General features: G+C 37.8%; 1 protein-coding gene across 6 annotated transcripts in view; it reads left to right on the top strand.

The window, feature by feature from the left end:
* The window catches only part of pus10 (pseudouridine synthase 10), a 54,598-nt gene that overhangs the window by 32,797 nt on the left and 2,118 nt on the right, over positions 1-19,683 (top strand). For 4 of the 6 annotated variants that reach the window (XM_073051058.1, XM_073051057.1, XM_073051060.1 and 1 more), the window contains exons 6-17: positions 2,166-2,277; positions 2,603-2,664; positions 5,879-5,924; positions 6,803-6,867; positions 9,364-9,449; positions 10,238-10,363; positions 11,188-11,244; positions 13,669-13,745; positions 13,826-13,881; positions 14,663-14,780; positions 17,288-17,430; positions 18,294-18,393. In XM_073051058.1, the coding sequence (XP_072907159.1) occupies positions 2,166-2,277; positions 2,603-2,664; positions 5,879-5,924; positions 6,803-6,867; positions 9,364-9,449; positions 10,238-10,363; positions 11,188-11,244; positions 13,669-13,745; positions 13,826-13,881; positions 14,663-14,780; positions 17,288-17,430; positions 18,294-18,393 (1,048 nt within the window). The remainder of the gene's footprint in view (positions 1-2,165; positions 2,278-2,602; positions 2,665-5,878; positions 5,925-6,802; positions 6,868-9,363; positions 9,450-10,237; positions 10,364-11,187; positions 11,245-13,668; positions 13,746-13,825; positions 13,882-14,662; positions 14,781-17,287; positions 17,431-18,293; positions 18,394-19,683) is intronic. The other 2 variants (XR_012099621.1, XM_073051061.1) reach the window with 2 other exon arrangements.

The following is a 19,683-nucleotide window of genomic DNA, read 5'->3' as shown; positions in this document are numbered from 1 at the left end:
ATCAAAAGAGTCGGTGCTGAGCCCTGTGGCACACCACTGGTAACAGTCTGCCAGTCACAAAAAAAGCCATCAACCTCAGCCCCTGGCTTCCTGGGCCATTTTCAGATCCAATTTGTCACTTTCCATTGGTTCCTTTGATTTTTTTATTACCTTTTCTGCCCAATTTGCCAAGTGGTCCCTTGTCAAACTCTAGCTAAAATCCATGAGGTCTAATTCTGCCCTTATTTGCTCGAAAAAAAATACTATGAAATGAACTCAGAAAATGTTGGAAATAGTCTTTAAGTCAAGCAGTACCTGTGAAAGAAATAAGAGTTCCTGTTGTGGTTGATCACACCAGTACTTTTTTCATACTTGCACTTCTCTGGATTAATTTCCAAAGATCCCTTTTAATTCCACACCTCAACATTCGGGTGTTATGCTGTAGCAAGCTCTCATATCCCAACATAAGCTTACCTTTTGTCTTGTGTTTTATCCTCCCTCAGTGCATGTGGCTGCCCGGGATGCTCTTTATTCTTTGTGGGGGAAATGTTTATCCTGACCCTTTGTATTGCTTTTGTGACTATTTCCCGTCACACTGAGATCAATTTACCTTCAGATAGCCATCTAGTGCACTTTTGCAAAATCACTTCCCAGCCTACTGAAATTGCCCTGGTGCCCTTGCAACTGGCTGAGGTTTACTGATGACTTTGGAATTTAACTTCCATGGACTGTATGGAAGTTTATAATCTACTCTCTACATTATACTGCCCCTTTTTCGTTCAGTTCAAATGACTCTGCTAACATGATCTCTTTCACAGCTATTATGCTTTACATAACCAGTAATGCCATCTGAGTAAACTTTTTCAAAATTCCACTACTCCTTTGCCCTCTCATCTGAAAAACATGCAATAAAGATAGTTCCACCCCCCTTTAGGTATTGTTTCAGAATTAATTTAAATGTCTATCTTTAACTCATCTGCTCATTAAATACACTCATGGTTTTTGGGTGTATACACCATAAAGTTTGACTTTGTTGTCGGTATTTTTGCACTTTGTTTTCTGTGCTTTTCCAACCTTCAAATTTTCTGTCTTCTGTTTCCACTTTCATGTTTCTCCCTCCTGAATCTTTGCTCGACTTTCCATCCTCCTGCTGTGCCATTTCAAAATTAAATCAAAAGTGCTGGAAACCAGGTCACAGGTCACATCTGTGGAGAAAGAAAAACATCAATGTTCTGGGCTTATGACCTGCTTCTGGTTTTTGTTTCAAACTTTCCTAACAGCACTGGCCATCCAACCTGTGAGGAGATTAATGAGAACGTGCTCAGCAAATAAAGTCATTTACTTTTCAAGTCCATTGATTGATAACGTTATACACTATATATCCAGTTTATCTTCACCATTGATTTATAACATTATAAATTATATATATATAGTTTATCTTCTGCATTTATTATTCAACCCCAGATATACAGGTCTATTATCAGGTTAAATTGATCATTAAGTACTAAACTAGTCTGATGTTCGTGTGAAAGTTACTTTATATAGAGAGTATATAGAACTCCGTGAAAAGAATATAAATTAATCATCTCAAGGCAACCAGTAAAGATTCTTTTGCAGAATTGAATTAAGCCACAAAACAATTAAATCCCTTTTTCTGCATGTTAGCTGTTCATTGCTGGCTCCCTTTGCTCCAGAGACGATGACTTTATTCTGCCCATTTATGCCTCTTTGCACTTCTTGCCCATTTAACAGAGGTATCTGGAAGAGAGAATGAAAAAGATTAGCTTATCCATCTTTACTCAACATTTTCTTATCTCCCTTTGTTAGGATTTTTGAGCGTATTATAGTTGTAGTACCATCCCTCTTGTATATCATCTCTGTAACTTGAAATATTAGCTGTTGATATTCCTGAGTTGAAATTAGTCATCTTCCTTGGTCGTAATCTGAGGCTGATTTCACTCTGCAAGATCTGGCTATATAATTATTGCTTCATCAGGTGCCTTAGGACATTCGCACCAATTTCTATGTAATCAAATGTGACATTGCAGTTCATAGCAGCTGCAGAGCCATGTGATCTCAGTTTTCCAAATTGTCTTGTAGCTTTGCTCATTTCATGCTTTTTCCAAATTAATATCATTAATTAGATTTGGGTGGGAATCCAGCATCATGCTCTCTGTGTTTGACAGGGAACAAGGAAGTGTTTTGACAAAAGGTGATATTTTACAACTTAAGGAGGTTTACAAGTGGATAACCCACCCTCTGCTTTCCGAAGAGCTGGGTGTTCCTGTGGATGTGAAGGTAATATTTTAATTTCTACATTGTTACCATCTTTGGCAGTGCTCAAGTTTAATGTGTTAAAATGTGAAAATGCAGTGAAATGTGTAACCAAAGTAGAATAGCTGAACTTGAGCTATTGAATAATTAAATTTGACTGAATAGTTGAGGAAAGATATCAGGATTGATTAAAAAAATACATAAGAGCTTTTCCAAAGGAAAAACAATTCTGTTTTTTGTAATATTTTAAAAATAGAACTAAATTGGCTTTATTTTTTCTTTGATTAATAATTGTGTCGAAATGATTATCTTGTCTGATTAAGGACATTTTGTTTGTTTCAATAACTAGAGCTTATTTGAAGTGAGTGTGATCTTTGCTCATCCTGAAACAGATGGAGATTGCCATTTTCTGTAAGTTGCCCTATTTGCTATTTTTCCTACATTATACAACATCATTTCCCCTTACAAAAATATCACATATAAAATAAACAAATCTGTCAGTGTTATGTTCAGTATTATTTTGAATCAGTATATTTTATATTGATTAACATAACAATTCTTTGTAATTACTTCCTGACTGTCCTGATGAAGGGTCTCGCCCTGAAGTGTCAACCCTTTATTCCTTTGCACAGATGTTCTCTGATCTGCTGAGTTCCTCCAGCATATTATGTATTTTAGTCTGGATTTTCAGCATTTACAGAATCTCTTGTGTTTATAATTACTTCTGATAAGGTCAATTCATAATTGACACCACCGTAGTTGGCTGGAGATACTGACGTATACATCTGCAAATATACTAATACTTGTATTACACTCTGCAAATGCAGCATGTTGAAAACCTTATTCCCTGCTGAAAATTGATTTCTGCACAATAAATTATGTTTGACCCCTATATAAAGTATTCACATGCATGAACTGATAATTAAAAAAAATATATAGTACACTTTTGTACATGCATGTTGACAAAAGTGATAGAGGTCACAAAACATTCCAAAGGAAAGACTGAGTTGCCTGGCACCGTACTCACTGGAATTCAGAACAATGAGAGAAAATCTTACAGAAACATATAAAATTATGAAAGGGATAGATAAGATAGAGGCAGGAAAGTCATTTACACTGATAGATGAGTTTAGTACTAGGGGACATAGCCTCAAAATTCAGGGAGTAGATTTAGGATGGAGATGAGGAGGAACTGCTTTTCCCAGAGAGTGCTGAACCTGTGGAATTCTCTGCCCAATGATGCAGTGGAGGCTACCTGCGTAAATATATTTAAGACAAGGTTGGATAGAATTTTGGATAGTAGGGGAATTAAGGGTTGCGGGGATAAGACAGGTAGGTGGAGATGAGTGAACTTGGCCTTTTCTCCTTGGACCGATGGAGGATGAGAGGTGATCTGATAGAGGTGTATAAGATGATGAGAGGCATTGATAGTGTGGATAGTCAGAGGCTTTTTCCCAGGGCTGAAATGGTTACCACAAGAGGACACAGGTTTAAGGTGCTGGGGAGTAGTTACAGAGGAGATGTCAGGGATAAGTTTTTTTTACTCAGAGAGTGGTGAGTGTGTGGAATGGGCTGCCGGCAACGGTGATGGAGGCAGATACGATAAGGTCTTTTAAGAGACTTTTGAATAGGTACATGGAGCTTAGAAAAGTAGAGGGCTATGGGTAAGCCTAGTAATTTCTAAGCTAGGGACATATTTGGCACAACTTTGAGGGCCAAAGGGCCTGTATTGTGCTGTAGGTTTTCTATGTTTCTATGAGCCCATGGCCAGATCAGCCATGACCTTACTGAATGGCGGAGCAGGCTTGACGGACCAGATGGCCTACTCCTGCTCCAATTTCTTATGTTCTTATGTTCCCTTCAGTTATTTTATGTTGGTTTTAATATTCCATGTAAACTTGAGCTGTACCATTGGCCACCTTAGCACTTGGATCTTTTAAAGCAAAAAATATATACAAATGCTGGAAATCTGAAATAAAATAGGTGTATGGAACATTCGGCAGGTCAGGCAGCATCTGTGGAGGCAGATCGTTGATTCAATCGGAAATGCCAACCATTCCTTTGCCTCCACAGTTGTTGCTTGACCCTTAAGTTCTTCCAGACTCCAATATCTGAAGTCTTTTGTGACTTTAACATTTCAGGTGCTTGCCTCTCCACCAATTCCTCAATGATTTCAAAAGGAGTACACAGCATCACTGAAGCAATGTCTGGTAAAACTTCATCATAGAGTTACATGCATGCCAAACAACACGCAATAGATCTCACATTCAACATACTGAATCAGAAGTCTGATGACAGGTGATAGAGGACAATTAAATGGCTTATGAAGAACAACTCCAAGAACAACTGCATTGAACACAATGACAGGGCTGAGCACATGAGTCTGAAGATAAAGCTGAACCTTTTTCAACCTGTTCAGTCAGGTGCGTCAAGCAAATAATCTGTCTTGGCTTCATCCTAAAGTCCCAACTTTCACAGAAACCAGTCTTCATCCAGTTCAGTTCTATGAAACCAGAAATGGTTGGGAGCTGAAAGCATTAGATACAACAAAGGTTATGTGACCAGTCAATGTGTTAGCTGTAGGACTAAAGAACTTGTCTAGAACTCTAGGCTATCTCAAGCCAAGCTGTTCCAGCATAGTTATAGTATTAGCATCTACCCACAAAGTGGAAATCATTTTTGAAAAATGAAATAAATCCAGCTAATTAGCATCCTGTTAGGTCAATGGTTAATTTGCAAAGTGATCATGGTAGCCACTTGCAATTTTTATGAGATAATGCTTAAGAACACTACCATTTGCGAGTTCACACTAAGCCACATGTCATCCAGCCTAACTCAAAATATTTTATGTTGCCTCATCATCGGAGTCTATATCCCAGAAATGCCAACAGGACCTACACTGGTTGGAGAATTATGATATAAGGTGTTTTTTAACAATACATCAAAGATGTTTTGAAATGGGCATGAAATGCCAGTGATGGCTATATTCTTTAAAAAAAAAGCAGTCATTTTCTCCTTGATTACCATAATTCATAATTACCATAATTTGTAGCAGGACAGATATACTTGACTGTAATTTTCATTTGCCTCCAAAAGAGCAAAACACAGTAAACCAGATCTACTGTGCATGCAGGATAATCAATTCAAAAAGTATTTTTTACAAAATATTGTCTTGTATACTGAGTGTGGGAATATGAATTTGTGTCTGAAGGATTAATTACCTGTTGATGGCTCTCTTTCTTTGTTGAGGACTAGTTTCTTTCCATGCAGAAAACAATAAATGCTCCTACCAACAGCCTTTTGTATCATTCTGCACATGCTTGCTTTTAAGTTGTTACTCATCTCAAGGACGAGAAGTATAGATGTCACTCACTACCCTAAGTATTAAACACAAGAAATTCTGCAGATGCTGGAAATCCAAAGCAACACAATATACTAGAAGAACTCAGTAGCTCAGGCAGCATCAATGGAAATGAATAAACAGTCGAGTGACTTTGTGTTTGTTTTTCCGCTGGTTTTTGAGCTTTGAGTGTCGTCTTTATGTATTGTGGAGTAAAAATTAAGAACAAACTTTAAAACTTTAATGTTAGAATTTTTAAATTTGTGCTGCTTGTTACTAATCTAGGGCCACAGTGTGTCGTGACTGCTTCAGACCAACAAAAAACAAGCAGGTAACTTTTCTATGCCATTCTAATGCAAAAAACGTAGCAGTAGTAATGGTAGAGGAAATTTCCATAGCTCTAAATGTTGCTGACATTTAATTTGGTTATAGTTATTATGTCTTCATAATATATAAAGGGGGAAGCAAATATACTGGATTGCAAGGTGAACAATTTCGAAGATATATGTAATTGTTTGTCGAAAATAGGAGTTCTTTTTGAAGAGGACTAGTTTACACCCTCTGAGAGGCAAAAAATATTTAGCAAAAAATAAAGCACAGATGTGTAAAGATGTTTAGAAACTGAATGAGAAGGCGTACAAAAGCCAGCAGTAGGCCTGATGATTGTGAGAGATACAAATAGCACGTAATTTGCAGATCAAGTAGAGAGGGCTGCAGTAAGGGTGAAGTAAAATCTGTCTTAATAAGGAGGCCAAAATTATATGCAATACTTCAGATGCACTCACTGAAGCTGTTGGCACCTGTATATGACCTCTCCACATGTATACACTATCCTTTTTGCAAAAAAAAACCAACATTCAACTTTTCCTGATTATAGAATTTAAAATAGAAAGTAAATTGGAGTTTCATCTGCGTTAAAGTTCCTTATTCTTCATTATATGTGAATTGTGCTGCCTGTGGAACACTCCAGGAATAGGGGCAGGATGGGAATTTTTTTAGATGAAGTCTCTGAGAATTGACATTCTCTGAAAATCCAAGTAAGGTATTTCTCTGGATTACAGACTAAGTGTGAATTAGACTTGATTGCTAAGTCATGTGACTTGTTAGCAATGTTGTGCTGGAATTGAACTTGAGGTAATACATTTTGCCACATCCTGTACAGATGCTAAGGTTCTAAGAACCAATTAGAGCGGAAGTTTCTCTTTTCAGTCCATTTTCACTAGAATGGCAGTGATGAAAGCTTTGGAGAAGATAAAAGATGATGACTTCCTTGAGTGAGTATTGACTAATATTTTGACAAGCAAAATTTATTTTGTGTTTCTTAGTAAATGGGGAGTTCATGTACCGTAGAGATACAAAGATAAGTTAATGATATATGTACTTTGAGTAATGAACAAATATTCTGAGGAAAATTCCAGAGACAAAGAAAAACACTTTTGCAGTGAAAAATCTGAGGACAGAGAAAAGTCATTCATACAAAATAAATTAATAATATAAAATCAATGGTGTGTGTTACAGAATTTGAACCAACTGTAAAAATTGCAAAATTAAATTCAAATACAAGATCATTAGAATTGCAACCATGGCCACCTTCCACTCTGTCCGAGAACTGTTGAGTAAGGTGGTGTCAAGTTATTTTGCTGAGCACCAATTTAGGGTTAGCTATGATTTCCAGCTAAACCTTGGTGAAACTAAAGGAATTGCCTTTGAACTCTGTTTTCTGCTTTTGATCTTGGCCGTCATCTCTGCAACTCTATAGTCTGCACAGGAGCTCAGGCTGTAAGTTAAATTCCGTTTTTGTCCATACACAAGAACCCTGTACGTGATCAACGTCTACACTTACTCAGGGCACCTGCTACAAAATCTTTATCTGTTTTTATTTCCTCTCCAAAGCCAAATATTTCAGTAGTTTCCTTCTCATCCTCCTCCTTTCATCAACTATGGCATCAAAAATGTTTCTGCCTGAATTTTGTTCTTGTATGTACCCATACTCACTTATCACTCCTGCAATTGTAGACATACTTTAGCTGCAGAAGCTTTGACACATTTCTCTTTTATCTCTCCAAACTCCAATCCCAGCCCTCAAATATCCATACTATTTCAAATTCTCTTTTCATATCCATATCCTCATTGCATTCCTTGCCTGCCTCCTTCATTCCACCATTAGTGTCTGTGCCTCCACTCTGTCCCTCCATCAAGAACTCCCTAAAACCTTATGCCTTTCTCCAACTCCTTAAAACGCACTACTTTGCAGACTCTTACATTGGTTATTTCTTTGGCTTGGGTGGATTCTTTTCTCACTCTGCTCTACAAAGGTTCATTTATTATCAAAGTACGTATCATCGACAACTCTGGGATGTGTCTTCTCCAGATTGCCGCGAAACAAAGGAAGAACATGAAAGTCATTCAGAGGGAAACAGCAAACCCAATCCCCCTCCCGCACAAAAAAAGAACTGTATCCCGCTCATCACCCCCCAAACCCCCTCCCCCACTCAAAATACAACCAGATCATCGACTCCCCCAATCCCCCTCCCGCACAAAAAAAGAACTGTATCCCGCTCATCACCCCCCAAACCCCCTCCCCCACTCAAAATACAACCAGATCATCGACTCCCCCAATCCCCCTCCCGCACAAAAAAAGAACTGTATCCCGCTCATCACCCCCCAAACCCCCTCCCCCACTCAAAATGCAACCAGATCATCGACTCCCCCAATCCCCCTCCCGCACAAAACGGAACAAGAACATCGATCCTAACCCCCCCCCCCCGCACAAAATGGAAAAAGAACATCAAAATCCCAAACAACCCCTCCCCGCATAAAAAAATTGAACGGAATGCAACAAAAACATCACCCCCCCAACCCTTCCATTTGCACAACAAAACGGAAAAGGAATGGGCGAGAAACACAGAATATAAAAATCATAAGTGGGAAAAGTCCACAGTGCGTAAATGCAATAGTAATCTGTAAACACAGAACCACAGTAACATCCTCCATCATCACTGACATAATTAAAAGAGAGGGACACCACACACATGCTGAGAGGCCTACCCGCCTGCCACAGTGAGCCACACAGCGATAGGCCTCTCACTGACTCCTCGGCAGTGATCAAAATGCAGGCAGTCAGCACTGAACTCTCACTTGCCTTAATGTCTCGATTGTTCTCAACCCTTTACTCAGTGATTAATGGACACTTTAAATGGCAAAATGGAGTCGAATATCAGTTTGCACCCTGTCTCTAAATTTCTTTGCATTGGTCTGATACCAAGTGCAATTTGTTTGAGGCCCACAATTGAAAACGTAGTTGTCAGTTCTACAGCTACGGACTTCTGCAAAACAAATCAGGTAGGTAGGGAGGGAGGAAGGAACAACAATAGTGTGCAGTCTCTGAAGTGGAATAACTTGTTATGGATCTATGCCAGCAAAAGACTAATTTCCTCTCAAAGCATCTCAAATAAAGAAATTATTTGATTGCAAGGAAAATTTTAAAATAGTGACTCTGAAGATTGGAAATCCTAGAGAAACTTTCTGTATAGATATTAATGCCACCTTCATACAAATAGAAAGAATTTTGTATTTGATTTGACAAAATAATCGGACTAAGCTATTTGTGCTGAATCAACATCAGTTTGAATCTGTGCAAATCCTGGGCAACTTTCTAATTTTGAAAAGTAGCTTATTCAGATAAATTGATTTGACTATACATCTAACGGAATGTACACCTGAATTTTGTGTGTTTAACATCAACAATTCATCGTTTTTATCTTTGACAGACTGTTTCATTATAAGCTTGAAGCGCCTAAAGGCTCCTGTATTGTTCAGGAAGTTCAGTGCACACATAATTCGGTCTATGTGGCAGGTAGGATATTGCAGCAATTACTTCTTAAATCCCCTCCCTTCTGGCATAAACAAGTCAGTAGTTTTAAACACTGAGGGCACTGGAAGGCAGCTTCTTGGAGCTCAGCTCTAGGCACTTTTATAATACATTTTGATTTTAGAAGTTGGAGAGATGTAATACTTCAATCAATGCCTGAAATGTATCTCAATCCAGACATTTCATCCATTAAATGAAATATCTTAACAGCAGAAAAAACAGTTAAAGCAGTTTTGACAAGCATGTACATAGCATGACTCATAACCAGTTTGAAGCATTTTTAGTCTACTTCCAATGATATTTTAGGACTGTAGCAATAATATTTTTGTTTGTGTTCTGTTGTTTGAAATTATTTGGAAAAGCAGCATATTGAAGTAAATTGATTTAACTGTACATTAAATGAAATGTACACCTGAATTTTGATTGTTTAAGATCTCCAAATTATTTTAAACTTTATCCATGTCAGAATATAAAACATTCTTGTATCTTGAAGATATTTGCATTTTCCTGTAACCGATCATTTGGGAACAACTTACTCCATATCACAACAGAAGTGCCCAGCCTGTGATGGCTTATTGTTGTTCTGAAACACATTGTACATTTTGAGCAGTGGGAATTAAAGTTTTATCTGTGTTTTCAGTTTTGTATTTTGTCAGAATTCATTGGCATGAATTTTGGGTCTGGAATTTGGCAAATACTTCCCTCTCCCTCCTCCCATGAGAGTTATTTCTGGAGGTTAATGAGTTGATTTTCATGTTTTTTTTTGTCCTCAGGCCGATATAACAAGTTCTCCAGAACTCTGCCACAGACTCCTTGGGTAATAGATGGAGAGAGAAAAATGGAATCCTCTGTAGAAGAACTTATAGGAGAGCCTTTGAAGAAAATGTTTGAAGTGGACAGTAAGTTAATTGCAGAAGTGAAATGCATAAACAATGCATGTTTTCTGGTTCAACTTTCTAGATTATTCCTCCTCGCAGAGTCACATGCATGTGCACCACATACCACAATGATGGCAGATTTCTTTTTAATTCCAAGTTGGTGATAGGGCAGGCTGTCTCATTTTCCCTATGTAACGTAATTTTTTTCTCATTGGCACACACAGTCACTAGGTTGAAATCAAACCACTGAATAACTGAATTCATCCTAAACATTAAGGTTCACAGAAGCAAAGAACTGAGGTTCTGCTGCTGGCTTGTTCAATCGTGAGACTGCACTATAGTTTTAGGTCAGTCTGGTAAGACTGACTTTAATTCGAGTCAAGGATTATTATGCTCTATAACAGCAATTTTAGCTGTATGAAATTTTCTGTACGTGTATGTTTATTGCCTGGAGCATTTAAGGAATCTAACAAAAAGATTGCTGAGGCTGATGGATTTAAACAGAACTCCTGGCGTTACACCATTCAGACTGACATCGGTCCTAGATTTGCAATTAGAAAGAAATTTGCTATCATTGTGGTATACATCTGGCATGGCCGCCACATTGAGTGTAGAGTTCAAAACCTTGTTGAATCTCATCCTGTGAACTGGGAGCAAAGAAAGTTGTAAGAGTTTTTTAAACATTTTTTGCTTTAATTTAATGTTTTTATTTATCAATAGATTATTGTCTTCATTTTATTTTTAATTTTATTTGATTCTATCTTCATGCTTTCTTTATTTATAATACTGCTTTTAAAAGACATTAAAACAAAAAAATGAGATTTTGAAAACTTCTGTTCCTGCAGATTTTAATTTTTCATCTTCAGGAAGGGAAGATGTTGATGTAAGAGCCTTGGGAAATGGTAAATATGTCTTGGTATCGTATGATCTTCTTTGTAATAACTGCAGTCTGTGCAAGTTTGGGATTGAACAGCAATCTATTAAGTCTAAAAGTACAAAAGGTATTTTTAAAAATACCATGAGATATATAGATTCATAGAAAAGTACAGCACAGAAACAGGCCCTAGCTTGCATTTACGCTATTTATACCCTTCATAATTTTGTATACCTCTATCAAATCTCCTCTCAATCTTCTAAATTCCAAGGAATAAAGTCCCAACCCTTTCAATCTTTCCTTATAACTCAGGTCCTCCTGACCCGACAACATCCCTTAAATTTTCTCAGTACTCTTTCAAATTTATTTACAACTTTCCTGTAGGTAGGTGACCGTGCTTTTGTCAGGAAAAGGTAGAAAACAAGCAGTTGATGTTCTACATTACAAAATGTGATTTAAATTACTGATGGAATGATGACTTTTTTTAATCAGGAGGTTGTAATTAAAAAGAGGATGAAGTGATGGTTCAGTTTTGGAATTTGGCATTCCTGTTTGGGCTCCTCAGCTCTGCAAGCTAGGAGATGCCAACTTGAATAGTACCAGAGTTTGAGGACAGATGTATTAGCTTGGTTTGTGACCACTTGAGATGTAAAAGGTGGAAGGTTTATCTGATTGAGCTATTTGAAATGGTAAATGACTTTGATTGGGAAGGAGTACTGAAAATGTTTCCACTGGTTAAGATTAGTAAGAAAAAAAGTATCTTAAAATTAAGAATTGGTCCTTTTAGGACTGAAATTGGAGAAAATCTTTTTCCACACAGGCCAGTGGAAATTTGAAACTCACTCACTCAAAAGCAAGTGGAGATGGAGCTTTAGTTCTGATTGAAATAGACAATTTAATAAATGTCTTCAGGGTCTGGGTCAAAGGCAGGCAAATAGGGTTGAAGTACAGATTAGACACTATCTAGCTCAAAGATTCAAAGTGCATTTATTTTCAAGGAATGTATAAATTATACAACCTTGAGATTTGTTTGCTTAACAGGCATTGGCAAAGCTAGGAACCTGAAAGAGCCCAATTAATGAAAGTAAGTCCAATCCCCAACCCCCAGAGAAAAAGAAAAGAAAGCACAAGACAAATCGCGCAAACAATGTAAGTGAGCAACAACAGCAGCATTCTGAACCAAACTGATTCCTTAAATCCAAATCCCTGGAGCAGCTCGGAGTAGGCCCAAAGCCTGGTAATTCAGCTCATTATATTAGTGGGGCAAGTCACTGCAAAGTTCTCAGACACAAAGCGTAGGAGCTGGGGGCAGTCTCACAGCCTTGGCACCATGAAGAGAGGAGCCCCTAGACTATCTTGGCTGGCATTTAAATTGTCCGAACCTCACACTAGGAACCAGGCACCATCGGATTGTTCCATGCCTAGATTTCGCTGCCGGAGAGTAAACAGTTGATCATTTTTCCTTCTGTATCTGAGCAAGTCAGAGGAAAGGAGCTCCCTAATTCCAGGGCTTTGCTGATATCATTGCAGGTTATTGCCTGTGTGATATTTCATGTAGTACAACATGAATTTTAATTTTAATACTATTTTAGAAAGCATGATTAAATAGCAAACACAAGGAAATCTGCAGATGCTGAAAATTCAAGCAACACACACAAAATGCTGGTGGAACGCAGCAGACCAGGCAGCATCTAAAGGGAGAAGCGCTGTCGACGTTTCGGGCCGACGCCCTTTGTTAGGACTCAAATAATTAGCATTTGAAACATTTTATTGTTCATGGTTTATTGCTTGAAGAGGAGAAATTCCTGAACAAAGAAAATCAGAATGGAGTTGAGATAGAAAGCAAAAATGCAGCTTAATTTTTAGCCAATTCTGAGGTAGATTTTGTCCTTGAGGGACAGTCTCCTTCCCCTTTTCCTATAATTAAATATAGCATGTCTTCACAAAATGAAGACAGAAAGAAACTGAATGCCATGAGAGCTTCTTGCAGCATGTATTATGAAATGAGTATATTTGTAAACGGCTGACCTACTGTAGAATACTCCACAGTTTAGATTACTGTAATGCTCTTTATGATTTCTGGAATTTTTTAAGCCTTTGAATTACTGATAAAGTTTTATTCACCGGCATTTTGTAGACAAATAAAGCATTGAGTTGGACAAAAGAAAGATCCACAAATAATAATAAATTTTAGTGAGATCTAATTACTGGCCAGGACAGCAGAAGCATTTTGCAGTTCTTACTCAAACAGTATACCAGGCCTTTGCAATGTGGTTTTGTCATCAATGTAGCATCTCATCTGAATAAGACAAATTCTGACAGTGCAGTGCTAGAGTGCCAGCCTGGATTATTTGAGTTACTGGACATTATGGATTATTTGTAATAATTTATAACTTGAATACTTCATCCAGTACAGCTGGTAGAATACTGCATACTTGCCTTTTTTTTGTAGGTAGACCCTTTGCAATTGAGCTGCTTAACCCACATAGAACATGCTTTCTTCAACAAGACATAAAAGAGCTTCAACAGGTAATTGAGCTGAAGAAAATTATTTTCCTCAGCACCTATAGTTGGTTTGCTTATCTGTGTACTCTCTCTGCACTTTACAGAAAATTAATAACTCTACTGATAAAATTCGAGTTCGGGATTTACAGATAGTGACCAGGTAAGCACATCCATTTTTACCGGGATCTAGATGCAAGTCTGAAGTAGAACTACAGAAGGAGTCTACGCAGCTCATCAAGTCTGTACCAACTGATAAAGAGCTACCTGGCTTAATCTCAACTTCCAACACTGTGTCCACAGTCCCACAGGCCTCATCTCTACAAGTACACATCCAAGTACTTGTTAATGGGATGAGCGTTTCTGCCTTTAGGTAGTGAGTTCTAGACCTGTACCATTCTATAGCTGAAAGAAACTGTTATTTCACTCCCCTCTGATCCTACTAATTAACTTAAATCTATATCCTTAGTTTCTCGCCTCTCTACTAAGGGAAGCAGGTTTCTCCAATGTATTTCACCTCATGTTCCCCCCCCCCCCACCTCCCCGTTCTTAAGAAAATGACTATAATATATCTATTTCCTCATGGCTACACTTCCAATGCTTCCAACCTCCATATAAATACCTTCTCTACCCTGTCCTGTAAAATTACATCTTCCCTCTAAGGTGCTGACCAGAACATTGTGCATTGCTCAAACAGTAGTGTAACTGATACTATTTACAATTCCAGTACCACCTCCCTGCTCTTGTATTCTAAAGTTGGCTATAAAAGAAAAAGAAGCTGCATACTCTTTTAATCACACAATTGACCCACCTGGCTACATGTGAGGATTTATGAATGCACACTTCGCCATTCTGTGATTTCTTCACATGGTCAATATTGTTGCATTTAATTCCCTTTGTTAATTATATCAACAAATAACTTGTTCCCATGATTATTTGCTTAGGGAAGCAATAGGATATATGAAAGAAGGTGAAGAAGAGAAGACAAAATCATATAGTGCTCTAATTTGGACAGAGAAAGCCATAGAAAGGAACGATATAAATTTTCTCCAGGATATAAAGGTACAAAGAAAAACAATTGTCACTTAACTTCAGAATCACATAGTGCATGGGAAAGTCAACTCCCAAGGTCAATGCTACAATTTTGGTTTATAACTTACATCTATGTGTCAGGTGTTATAACTTGAGCAGCATTGTTGAATGTGTGATCAGTAGAGTGAGAGTTAACAGTTCTTGCTGCTTAGTTCAAAACTAGTGACCTTGGAACATAAGTGCAACTAGAATTATATATAGCCAATCAATTCTGACAGCATTGGGCTTGCCTTAATATTGGTGTGAAATGATGTGTTATCACACTAACTCAAGCTTTTCTTTAAACACAAGCGATCTTCCAGTGAAGGTCATGTTTCGCTGGGATTGGCCTAATGTCTGTCTGGACATGAACAGAAGGCAATACAGTAAAAGTTCAGTTATTCAGTGTTCAGTTATATCAGTTGACCTGAATTGAGCCTGAGGGCTCTGTTAGTGCTGCCTCGATACCAGCACTGGAAAGCTGGGTATTGGAGTGTTCCTGGACTACTATAATACTGCGCTTTTAGTGTCATGCTGAAAAGATGTTAACTCGTTATTTATATATTCTCATGAGGGATTTTGAATTGACACAAAGCCCGCTGATCAGTCAGGGGAATCACAGTTTAGGAAAGGAAGTAGTCTCTATATTGACTGAGGATTTAATGTGTCTGTTAAAGAGCACATTTCCAAAGTATTATAGTAAATAACATCATCAGATTTGGAAGGATAACTGATAGGTGATATTCAAATTGAAACGTACAAAGCAGAATGAGCAGCTGTATATAATGTTAACCATGTTACGCCTGTGCCCAACTCTGAGGGGCCGAGGGGTGCAGAGTAGCACCCTCCTTTTTGAGATTCGCAAGATCACTATTAATTCAGGTCAGGAGACCCAGGAAATGAGAGAGAGACGTTTGGAATGTCTTGGCCCCTCGGCGATACAAAGCTACGGGAAACGGCCATTGTCTCTTGGAGACGGATTTGTGTATTGAGTACTGTGCTTCGTGGAGGCCCTCAGGCAATGTGGGCTGGTTGGGGGATGGCATCATTTCACCCTGATTGACATCTGAGACCTCGTGAATGGGGATAAGAGAGGGTCTGTGGGAACAGCCCCTCAGACGCACCAGAAGAAACGCTAGAAATCCTGTAACAGCGTAATAGCAAAAGCCGGTGGAAAGCCACGTGTGTCCTTTTCCATTTGCCTCGGAATTGGTGGGCCTTGCCACAGAAGAACGGCTTTAGCTAACAACAAAGGAGAAATCAGCCCCAACGACTCTCGAAGGATTGACATCATAAAAGGAATGGGCAAGTTTTAATCCGTCTCTCTCTCCAACCAAAAGCTGCAGCTTGAATGAACTTGAGTGACTTTTATATTTCCATCGGACAATACATTATCCCCTAGACAACGATAGAGTTATTTCTTATTGATTATTATTATACCCGCGCTTTTAGATTTAGTATTGACGACGTATATTATCTGTATGGTTGCATTGATATTATTTTTGTGTATTTTTATCAATAAGTACTGTTAAAAATAGTACCATCAGACTTCAATGGACCTCTCTATCTTTGCTGGTAAGCGACCCAGTTATGGGGTATGTAACAACCAAAATAGATATCAAGTTGTTATATTAAACAAAAAATTTGTGATTTCATAGGATATCTGTCCCTATATTGTAGAATGCAGTACTGTTGTCTATTAGTATGAGTGTGACAAATTGCTGTAAAGATGGAATTAGTCAGATACTATCTCAAAACCATAGCATCTTACTGTCTAAAATTCTGTACGGTTTTAGGAAATGTGACATTGACAGAATGCACAAATGGACAATGGAGATTGCATATTATATTATCATCATAGACATTTATTAATCTCTGGATTTGCTAGGAGATGCATATTTTTATTTTACTTTAAAAATTATTGATTTTGTTATCTCTTTTAAGAATTCAAGTGCTTCATTGATTTATACTCCCTTGCAAGAGATCTGTATTTACAGTATATTTCAAAGATGAATTTGGGTTTCTTCACGAACATGAAAACTTCAAAATAAATCCATCAAGTATCAAGGGACTCAGATTATTATTAAATGGGAACAAGTCAGACTGAAACTTTAATGCCAGTGGATCAAAATATTGGGGAAGAACAGTGAGTTTGACTGTATAAATGGGCTTGATTGAAACTATTCCCAGAATACAAAATGGGTTGAACTGTGTGGTGATATAAAGGTAAATCAGTCTGATCTATCAGACCAAATAATTGTTAACTTTTTCGATTTTTAAAGTGTATTTGTGAATTTCGCCAAGTCTTTTTCTGAAGGACAGCTTCTGGCAAATGTTAGTTATACTAGAGAGTCTGGAATTTGCATTAAAACAGTTTCTAAGATGTGAAATGTAATAATTTTTAAAAGATTTATCTTTGAAAAATACATATATCTATGAAATTTAAGGGAATACATAATTAAATATGACTTTTTAAATATCTTAATGCACGTCTACAGGACCTAAAGATTGACCAGAAGACTCCATTGAGAGTTCTTCACCGAAGACCCCTGGCTGTAAGGACACGGGTAATACACAACATGAAAGTAGAATACGTAGATCAACATCATTTTCGTCTTTATTTGAAGACTCAAGCTGGATCGTATCTTTTTTGCATGATAATAATGCAAAATAACACTTTCAAAATTTTTTTTAACCTGTCAACACATACATATTAGTCTCCGTGATCAGACATGTTGGCAGTGGGTAATACTGTGGGCCATCAACAGCAGCAGAAATGTGATCAGTAATCCAGTGGTTTGATTACAGTGGAAGAGTTGTCTTGGTTCAATAAAGAGTGTAGAAACGCATGTTAGAAAGAGTGCACGTAAAATAGAGGTGCCACGCTGGTGACCCTGCCCTGGAAGCTAAACAACGAAACTCCTTGCAATAGATAGTGCAAAGTGATCAGACAATTGACAGATCAGATCCAGCTTCTCCAGTGCTGCTGCATCAACCCATGAATAATAGTGGGCAATTTAAACAGCTAACCCAAGAACGGTGCTCCAAGAGCGTTCCCATCTTCACTGGTGTGCTGGTGCTGATGGACCATGTCATTGGTGAAGATGAATGAATGCTGAAGCATTCGAACTATGTTTAATAGGAGTGTGCAGTGGCAAAGCTTTTCTGGTTCCTGGTGGGGAGCACAACTGATTGAATCCTCTGTTGTATTTTTGGTTCAATTATCCTGTTTTGCTCATTGTTATACATTATCTGATTTCCAGCTTCTAAAAGCTGAATCCTTTGAAAATAGACTATTTTATATTCTAGATTAAACAGAAACCCAGCTTTAAATAACCTGAGCTACTTAAAAATTATATTCACATACTGTAATTGTTCTGTATATTTTAGACTTAAATGGCTACTACTGAAACTTTATTGAAGTAAGCTTCATGCTGATTACATTAAGCATTTATTAACTATATTCTGCTGAACAGCAAATCTTTTTCCTTAACTATTTGATAGGTACGTTAAAGAGTTTGTACATGGAGATTTTGGACGTACAAAGCCAAATCTAGGCACGCTAATGAACACAACGACAGACATTCTTGAACTGGATGTGGAGGTATATTGTATGTTAATATTAAGAATTTGTGTGCTATGTGAGTTGGGCTCTTTTTTTAATACTTTGTCATAAAAGGAACAGCTTGCGATTTGAATTGTTCTTAAGTCTGGATATTGGTTAATGTTTCAAAATGCAGATCACCTGACTACAACTTGCTAATGCTGAGCATTACAAAGCAGATCTTGAATTTTAGCTCTTGTATCTTGGGGAATTTTTAATTGTGTCTATGTTGGAAACATGGTAGATAATGTGTGGACAGTAAGTGAAACAAACAACTAGTTAATCTGTTATTGTTACATAACAGCAGGAGTGGATCCCGGGACCCCTCTACCTGGCGTTGAGTGTTACGTCTAATCTGATCAACTTCACTATCATACATTATCCCCATAACCTTGCAAGCCTGCATTTTTTCTTTAGTCCAAGAGCGTTTTTCTGTTGACCGTGATATTTTTGACTTGCTAGAAAAACTAACCTTGCATCCTGCTGAGAAAAGCCATTTCTCCTCTCGGAATAAAATGGCTGGTCCGTTATCTTAAGACTACACCCTAGTTCTGGGTTTCCTCACCAAAGGAATCATCCTCGCAGCATCTACCCTCTTGGGTTCACTCAGGAACTGATGCTTTAATGAGATAAACATGGCATCGTTGTCCAAAACTGCAGGAGATCCTTCTGCAGCTCCTCATAGTTTACCTCTGAGTTGACAGCACACTTTCAGTAGTGCACTAGATTGTTTGCCTGAATTGTGTTTTCTGTTTTGTAACAAACATGCACCTCACTGTCACTTTTATCAGATAATAGGTTTGCGACTTCTTTCAGTCGAGACTTAGTTTACGGTCAGCTAAATTGGAAACATTTTGCAAAAATACAATATGCTGGGAATCGTCAGCAATCAGATGGCATCATAAGAGAGAGAAATTGAATTGGTGTGTTGTATGGATGGTTTCAAATGTCAGCTCAGATTTTGTGATTTTCATGTCTTGTCCATTGCACACATTCTCGGTAACTTTTCTATCTCCTTATCTCCTCTTGCTCCCTATCTCTTGCTGATTGTGTGAGCTGAATGTGCCCATGTTTACATACCCTTCAGTCTAGGTTCCATTTTGCTGAAAGATTACCTTGATTATTTGTACAGTAATAAAGCAATAAATACTGAACTTACTGAATTTGTGGGTCACAACCCAAGTGCACTGTGATTGTACTTGCAACATGGGGTATTCAAACAATGGAAAAAGGCATTGAACTAAGAAAGGAAAATGTAATGTTCTGTTGATGCGAAAGTGATCCCAGAGT

The sequence above is a fragment of the Hemitrygon akajei genome, chromosome 7 (assembly GCF_048418815.1).
Source record: "Hemitrygon akajei chromosome 7, sHemAka1.3, whole genome shotgun sequence".
NCBI lineage: Eukaryota > Metazoa > Chordata > Chondrichthyes > Myliobatiformes > Dasyatidae > Hemitrygon > Hemitrygon akajei.
The sequence above is the reverse complement of the archived record's forward strand: the minus strand, read 5'-3'. Positions and strand labels throughout refer to the sequence as shown.